The sequence below is a fragment of the Oreochromis aureus genome, linkage group 7 (assembly GCF_013358895.1).
Source record: "Oreochromis aureus strain Israel breed Guangdong linkage group 7, ZZ_aureus, whole genome shotgun sequence".
Lineage (NCBI taxonomy): Eukaryota > Metazoa > Chordata > Actinopteri > Cichliformes > Cichlidae > Oreochromis > Oreochromis aureus.
The window spans coordinates 53,324,150-53,333,029 of NC_052948.1; the positions used below are offsets into that span (position 1 = coordinate 53,324,150).

At 39.0% G+C, this 8,880-nt stretch overlaps 1 protein-coding gene across 1 annotated transcript; it reads right to left on the reverse strand.

Moving 5' to 3' along the window:
- Positions 1-250: 250 nt before the first annotated feature.
- LOC116315920 (proteinase-activated receptor 1-like) lies at positions 251-4,516 on the reverse strand. The gene is made up of 2 exons (XM_031734367.2): positions 4,423-4,516; positions 251-1,551 (listed from the first exon to the last, which is right to left on the reverse strand). The coding sequence occupies exons 1-2, from the start codon at positions 4,490-4,492 to the stop codon at positions 488-490; spliced, it is 1,134 nt and encodes a 377-aa protein (XP_031590227.1). The 5' UTR covers positions 4,493-4,516; the 3' UTR covers positions 251-487.
- Positions 4,517-8,880: the final 4,364 nt, after the last annotated feature.

The window sequence follows — 8,880 nt, forward strand, 5'->3', positions numbered from 1 at the left end:
TTTTAAGGCAGGTACTTATGCCTCCGCTCCGCTGCGTCTCAGCCACTCTGGCAGAGCCAGAGCAGGGGGGGGAGGCGAGCTGGAACAAACCATTTTGGGAGGGGGGGGGGGTATCTATACTTTTGTTGTTAAAATGTTCCATCTCAATTAAGTACTGTATGCTTTTTATATTTTTAGTATTGTGTCACGCAAACAGCAAATATTGTCAAAAAAAGGTAAGAAATCTTTGGGGGTGCTTTGATTCATTTTGGGGGTGCTGAAGCACCCCCCAAAATGGGCTAAAATCGCCCCTGTTATATTATAACTTTAAAATAACAGTTCAGAGTCAATGAAAATGTGACAGTCAGTCAGGCCAGTAATTTCTTGTTTGGCTTGTCTTGTTTTGGCCACTGAGGCTTGCTTGGAAAGAGCCCGCTCTGGTAACTGATGTCTTGATTCTGGACTTTTCTGCATGACTGGATTTCAGCATTTCTCTTTTGCTGAATCTTCATAAATAAGATGGTGAATGAGTGATACTATCATTTTTACGCTTCAGCATATTGGATAGTTGTTTCCGGAACTGGGAGGATCCAAAGTAGTAGAGCAGGGGATCCAGGAGGCAGTTCAGGCTTCCCAAACACAGAAACACCAGATAGAGTGCGTAAGAGCCATCAGGTGCCCCCTGGCTCTTCTCTGTGTTAAGCTGCAGGTAGTGTGCAAGCAGCAGACAATTTGTAGGCATGAAACACAGCAAAAATATCACCAGCACAGTGAAAGTCATTACCACTGCTCTTCTTTTCCCGTGTGATGTTTCTGGAGCATCATGTTGGTCTCTGCTCAGCGAGCAGATGACTCGAGTGTAGGACACCACTGTGATGAGCAGAGGTAGGAAGAAGAATATGCAGCAGATGGTGAGGAAGTACTTCTTTAACCAGATGATCTTATCTGTGGAGTGGACATCATGGCAGGTGGTGATGTTCAACTCACTGACGTTAAAAGTCTGGTCAGAGGAAACAAGAGGCACAGAGCCAGCGAAGGATAACACCCACATGGTTATGCAGGCTATGACTGTGTTCCGTGAGCTCCTCCAAGCTAGAGAGTCAATGGGATAAACTACAGCAAGCATACGGTCCACACTGATGCAAGCTATGAGAAGAACAGAACAATACATGTTCCAGTAAAAGGCAGCAGTGACCACGCTGCACATGGATGGACCAAATTTCCAGTTGTTGCCTTCAAAGTGGTAGGAGATCTTGAAGGGGAGCATCAGTGCAAAGAGCAGATCGGCTAAGGCCAGGTTCAGCATATAGATTGCAGCTGGCTTCTTAGGACGGATCCAACAAGTGAAGACGATTATGGCAAAGATGTTAAGTGGCACACTGATGGAACAGACCAGCATGTAGAAGCAAGGTAAAAGGATGGTGGACACAGTGCCAGTTAGAAACATCAGTGCCTGTTCTGAAAGTCCATCGCTTAAAAATCTTTCATTTGATGATTTAGCAGCTGCTGTCTTATGATATCGAAAACCTGCTCCAGATGCCCCTTCCACTCCTGTAGTATTGTCTGAAGTGCCTAAAAGGGAGAGAGATTTTTTTTTAAATGTGTCACTTTAACATATTTCAACTATGTAGCTTATACAGTTGATAAAAGCTCTATTAACAGAAGGTAAGAATGTTATTATGAATCTATGTGATTTAAGAAATGGAATGAAATGCAGATAATTTACTGGCTGATTTCAGGTGTAAATATCTGAATATTTATTATTATTTTATTTTTGTATTAATCCTTTATTTTTCCAGGTAAAAATCTAATTTCCAAGAGAGACCTGGCATCATGGCAGCAAAAGTTTAAACGTTGCAAATTTAACAACTACTCACAACTGAAGGACTTTCATTCTAACATACCTATTTCATGCCTAAAAGGAGAGAAAACACTGTCACTTTGATCTAAGATATAGATATGGAAGATTCATTGAAATGAGTCCACTAACAGTGTACTCACAAAACCAACACAAAACAACTGCAGACAGTAGTTTATTTCAGATGTAAAAGAAATTTTTAAAAAGTTCAAAGTCACATCTTCACTTTTCTATTTTGCCCAACTAATCACATAAAACACAGTGAAACAGGGGTGTTAAGAGGAGCTTTGAAATTTGTTATGGTCACAGGATCTGTAGCGATTGTGAGAGGTACTAAATGCATACATGTGGAGACAGAGCAAAACTGAAAATGAGCTGTTCATTTGGTTTTTGGTGGGTAAATGCAAAAAGGCAAAAATATAAAGTACAAAAGTAAACTGAAGCAGAAACATGAATAAACCAAACACAGAAGACAGGGCACAGAAGGAAGAAACACTCAAGGAGGAATTAAACTAAAGAAACTGAGAGCTATAGCAAACACACCAAGAATGCACAAAACAAATGTGCTGGAAATATTAAACAAATCATAACAGAATATTTAAATAAAAAAAAAACTTGAAATTTAAAAACTCAGAAACAAAAGGTTAAATGATCCAGTGCCATGACGGCATTTTACTGAAAAGTTAGTATCTTGGCTGTTATTCTGAAGCGCCACAGTAGCTTGTAACATGAGCCATAACTTTTTGACACTTTTTCGCCTTAGACATTCATGATAATTATAAGACACGATCTACAGGCAACTGAAACTCAGGAGGTTGGATTAATGAATTCTTAAAAAATAAACCTGTTGCTAGAATAGACTACCTTCATGTTAATATTTTAAAACACACGGTACATCCTGAGATTCCTCCCTTTTGTGCACTGACCCCAACCAAGCTGTTGTGGCTATGTATGATTACTCCATACTGAGGTCCTGGATTGTTAAAAGTACAAGCTGTTTAACTGCCAATGTGTGTTGTTACTTCGGTCATCCAGTTCAACAAATGACATTAAACAAGAGCAGCAAATGCTGTTCACCATCAGCATGAGTACAACCCACATACTCAACTCTGTTGCTCAACCTAAAAATGCATTTTCCTTACAAATGTGGCATTATTTATGTCAGGGGGTTGTGTCATCAACCCAGCATTTTGAGTTTATTCTGTATTTGGTTCTTTCTTTGTATTAGAATGATGTTTATACAGTTTAGTCTTTAGTTTAGTTCTCTTTTTTTTCTGAGATTATTTGTATTTGATGTTTTTTTGTTGCTGTTTCATCCTGTGTCTCCTGTGAGAATCTGTCATGTCCTCTGTGAATGTTTCCGCAGTCATGTATTTGTCTCCCTCTATGTCTCATCTCCCTTTTCTGTTCCGATGTTCCCCTCCTTGTGTTTCATTCCATGTCCATGCGCGTTCTCCCCAGCCGTGCGTTCTCCTCAGCCCGTCTTGGCTCTCGCCCCCATGTGTCCTCCGCTCTCTCACCCTCTCCATCTCCTCAGTTTGGAGAGACCCCCAGTGCTGGCTCTTCGCTCCTCACCTCTCTATGTATTTATTGTGTGAATTTCCCTTTGTTCATTGTCACATTGTCTGGTCTTCTCACATCACGGTCCAGGTTCCCGTGTTCAGGTTTTGTTTTGATGGATTCTCAATCATCCAGGTAAGTAAATCTCTAAAAGTTTATTCTGTTCATCTGGACGTAGCGTTTTCAGTGGGAGAAACGTTTCGTCACTCATCAAAGTGACTTCTTCAGTCTCAGCTGACTGCAGGTTTCAGTCATTATGCAAACAGTACATTGGCGTAATGACTGAAGCTAGCACCACTGAATGAACAATGGGCTGGGAGGTTAGTTCCTTCATCATAATTATGCAAATTCTCATGACCAAACGTCCAAATGAACAGAATAAACTTTTGGAGATTTGGGTTTTGTTATGTCACAGTTTCGTGTTCTATGTCCTTAGCATTTAGTATTTGAGCTCTTCCCCGTTTGGTTCTTGTTAGTTTTCTCTTAGTGTCTTCCTCCCTTTTGTTTTGTATGTTTCACCAGCCTTATTAAGTGACTCACTTTTTGTTAAGAGTTTTTTCTTCCACGGATCTGCAGCTGTGGACCATGTTTAGTTTAGGGGGGATAGAAACATAAATTGTGTGTGCAGGGAGGAGATTGGACCCAAAAGGCAGGACTCACCATGCATGGGAATGAACTCAGAAAATGCAGCTTTACCTGCTAACTTAGGGAAATGGTACAGAACTAAACTGGACTGGGAAAAATATAAACTAAACTCCATAGAGAGGCACACAAGGGATCACACAGCATGAGGGACGACGCGACACGGAACTGAGGGATATTCTGACATAAATGCACAGAAAACAAACAAGGAACATAGGAAATAAATAAATAAATAAAAAATACTGACTCTGTGTAGGATACTGAGCTTAAAATATTAATAACAACAGGTAACAAAATCTTATTAATATATTAATATTCCCTCTGTATACGAGTAGAGGGCAGAGACTGAACAGTTCAAGACAAAACAGTGTTTTCAAACTTACCTGAGGTATTTGAGGCAGAAATGCAGCAGAAATTAATGAGAAGGAACAACAAGAAATGTGGTAAAGCCATGTCTGTAGCTCTGTTGCGGGGAGACTCTTTGGCTTCCTTAAAGTTTTTGGTATCCTTAAATTGCCAGCTTTAAAGAACACACCTTAAAGCAACCTGTTTGTACCTGCTGCTTGAGTCATATCTGCCAGTGTGATCTGATTCAAATTTCTCCGGAGCTCCATTAACTCAGTGGAAAAAAAATTGTCGGTAGCCAGATACATGAAGAACACATACTGAAGAACATTTGACACACTCATATATGTATCTTATTCTGCTGTCAGTGGCAAAGAAATTGTGCTTTTATTTTATTCAAACTAACGTGAAACTCTTAGTTTCAGTCTCAGTAAATTTGGCATTACCATCTTTAGTTTATTTATCATTTATTCATGTTTATTTTTTAATAAATGTTTATTTGTGATCTCACTTCTTAAATTAAATGAAGTTAAATTAAATAAATAAGCATGTAAGCATTGACTTTGGCATATTTTAGTTTATGAAAGAAAGGACAGATGATCTAATCCCATTTTCACAAAATGTGAAAAATGTGATAAATATGCGTTTGCCGACACAGCCTCACAATTTACTACTACTGCTCACTGGGGGCCTGCACAGGTAAGTTTCCTGGCAGGTGACTTTAGGCAATACCATTAAGGGGAAATGAAGTGACTGTTGTTGAAATAATTAAAATCTCTTATGGTTTCCAAATCCTCCTGTGCTGACTTGTCCTTTCCATTTGTCTCTCTTCTTTGTTGCTCTCTCTCTCTCTCTCCTGTCTGTGTGAGTGAGTTCGTTTGCGAGCAAGTTAACTGTATTTTTTTGTTTTGTTTTTTGTTTGAATGCAAGGTCTTCCCCTGAGTTTCTGCCCTTTAATTTTGCACACCTGGAGGAAGAAAGTTCACCTGTTTGCAATCATGTCATCTCCTTGCTCCTGTTTAAAGTTGAGGAAGCCTTGCAGCTGGTGGCTGATTCCTGCACTGATCCGGATAGTGAAACTGGTTCCTCTTGCCTGAATCTTCGCCATTTCTTAGAAGCCTTGTAGATCTGAGAGAGAATCTGAACACTGATGATCCAGACCAAAAACCTCTCAGTACCTATATTTTTCATATTAATGATAACAGTAAAGAATCCAGACTATCAACACAGTCATGCACAGTCGAGGAGTGTGTCAGGATACATTTCACTGCGTGTTGTACTCGTATAACTATGCATGTGACAAATAAAGAATCTTGAATTTTAGGGAAGAGATTTCCAAATAAAACCCTTCCCATTCACCTTCCTTTTACTACCTCCAAAGCCAAAATAAAAGACAAGAAAAAGAAAAAAAGGATGATGAGCCATGGATGACAGCAGAGAAATATGACGTTATTCTTAAAATGTATTTAATCTCGTGAATAAACACAGCTTCAATATTAATGCAAGGTTGCCAGCAGAGGACAATATGCAAAAACTTATCAGCAAAGATGTGTCACTGCTTCTCAGTCCTTCCTTGGTTAAACCCCGGAAACAAATAAATGTTTTCAAATGAATGTAATGTCTAAAGCTTTACTTACAAACTAGTATGTTTTTACACAGAAAGTGCACGTTTTGTTTATATGTTCTACATTTGGCTCTACTACAGTATTAACATCCTCAAGTGCAAAGGTTTTCACTTCACTTCACATGCAGCAACCAAAAGCATCTGTCATTTGGGGGAGGCATGAACTGGGCCAGCTCTGTCTTTAGGGTCAGTGGGCAACCTGGAACTGCACTAACTGAGCTAGATAACTGTATATAAATATGCATACCATCAAAATATAAGTAGGGAAGATACTTCTGATTTCTGGTGTCCCTGTCTGTTTGTTTGTATTTCTAAGTTCTAAAAGTGAAAAAGTACAGACATTCTGAGGTCTAAATACTTATGTACTTATAAATACTTATGTTAAAATGTACTCTGATAAAAGTCTAAGTACTGATTCAACTTCTTTACTGAAGTAAAAGTGGAAATGTACAATCTATGAAATGTACTCAAAGTAAGAAAGTAAAAAGTGGCTCTTTTGTTGACATTTCGACCTGCTTTTTTGTGTGCAAAGATAACTGAACCTTGTATAAGTTAATTTAATACAATTATATTAATAAATTACAGCCCCGAAATTGTTAGTACACAGTTCATGCTGTCTTTATTGTAGATGGTAAAAAGTTGGTATGTGTGGTAGATGAGAAATTTGTCTCATAACATAACTTCATTGTTGTTTTAATTGTTGTTTTGACCGTGTTACTGTAGGGAATACGCAGTGGGAATGTAAAGAGAAATGAGTAGTAACACTTTTGCCTAGGTTGATTCTGTGTTGACTGGTTGTAATTGCATTAGGGTTCAAGAGTGCGACAGCTGCGTGTCAGTGTGCTCATTCATATCCCTTTCGTATGTGAGTTAAGAAGTCATATTTATTTAATGTTACAGTTCATTTTTTTCAACAGTTTAAACAGAAAAGAAGGTAACTTAGTTTGGACATTGAGCGCAGCATTTCAAATGACCTGGTACTCGTGGATTCTCAGCAGAGCTGCAGATTTTTTTTAACAGTGTATTCTCAAAATCAGAACAAATAAACTGCAGATAATAGTTTTTATGAGAGCTAGAAGGAATTTGAAAAAGTCCAAACCTACAGTTTTTCCTATTTTATTTTGTCCATCTAATCATACAAAACTCAACAAGTGAATTGTGACGAGGCTAGCCTTCTGTTTATTTGATGCTTCACTATCCAAAACAACTCAGTTTGACTTTTCTGTGCTTAAATCTGTAAACCCTTCCCTTAAACTGTTCCTTCTTGTTCTCCTTAAAACCAACAGTGTGTGAAATGTCTGTTAACAACCTTGAGAAAACAGACCCTAAACCTACCTGTTGTACCTGCTGATTTAGTAATATTTTCCTGGATGGCCTGTTTCCAGGTTTTTTTGGAACAGTGAAAAACAATATTCTAAATAAACAAACAGACGATTAATTCAACATGCATTCTGAAGGAAAATTGACACATGCAGCATAATAGACCTGTGAGAAAAAACAAAAAGCTTCTGTTACTGTTACTGCACCAACTGGTCTAGATAACTAGGAAGAAATATTCACATCATAAAAGATAAAAGTAGAATTTACTGAAAACAGAAGTAAAGCTTATAACCTGGGCAAGACTGCTCCTGAACCAGTATGAGTTTTTGGGTTGGTGTTAGTGTCCCTTTGTGTTTCTTTTTTATTTCTATGTCTTGTTTTATAAACACTTAAAATGGTTGCCCTGGAACAGAATGGTGACTTGCCCAGGGTTTACCTTGCCACTTGTTGTATGGCAGCTGGAATAGGCTGCAAGAAGGAGACAGTATTCACTTTTAGGACTTCCTGAGCGTTTACAAGTCCAATCGACTGCACAAAGTCGCACAGTGGAGAGGCTAGCCTTTAGTGTATCTGATGCTGCACTATCAGATAAATATTTGAAAAATTCTCTGAGATTCTCAAACATTTTTTTTTACATTTTGAGAGCTCGAAATTATGTTTTGGGTTTTTTTTCTAGTGCTTTCAACCCTATCGTAGACATAAATTTGAAAGACAAGCTGGAGTGCACCTCACCACATGGATCCTGGACTTATCTTACCAACCGCCCTCAGTATGTAAGGATCCTGACTGCGTGTCTAATAGAGTAGTAGAGTAGTCTGCAGCAGGCACTCCACAGGGAACAGACCTGGCTCCATTTCTATTCACGATATACGCCACAAGACCTCTGATAGCCACTTCCTTCAAAAGTTCTTTGATGACTCAGCAGTTGTTGGCCTAATCGTCAGAGGGGAGAGAAGGGAGTACAAGGAACTGATCGAAAGCTTTGTCAACTGGTGCCACTGCCTCCAGATCAGCAATGGGAAATCCAAAGAGCTAGTGGTGGACTTTTGCAGGCACAAACATCTTCCACCTACACCAATGAACCTAGGTGTTCACATGACTTGACTGGACACACCCTCTTGACCCAGTGGAGGTAGCCAGTTATAGGGGAATGGTGGTCAAACTGTCATCCCTGCTGGAGAACACCTCCCATCCCCAGACAGATCACCCGGACAACACTGAGCAGCTCCTTCAGTGACAGGCTGCTGCACCGAGCAGTGAATGTACAGATGTGAAAACATGCCACACATGCACACACTGTGGTCTGTACATATCTTAGTGTGCAGTACACAATACCTGCTGCTAATAACAGCCAACCACTGCACTGTGACACAGTCCGTTTTACTGCTACTAGTAAACCGTATCATTGTATCATATACACAAAAACACATTTAATGTTTATGTACATATATTTAAATTATATATCTTCTACCCCGTATACTGTATATTTTCTTCTATTTTTGCAATATATTATTGTTGTTAGGTAAGTTGCATCAATTTATTTCTGTCTACT

Excerpts from the sequence above, each read along its gene's own strand:
- LOC116315920 (XM_031734367.2), bottom strand. The coding sequence starts at position 4,492 with ATGGCTTTACCACATTTCTTGTTGTTCCTTCTCATTAATTTCTGCTGC. Across the intron at positions 1,552-4,422 it reads TTCTGCCTCAAATACCTCAG|GCACTTCAGACAATACTACA; the intron begins GTAAGTTTGAAA and ends TCTCCCTTTTAG.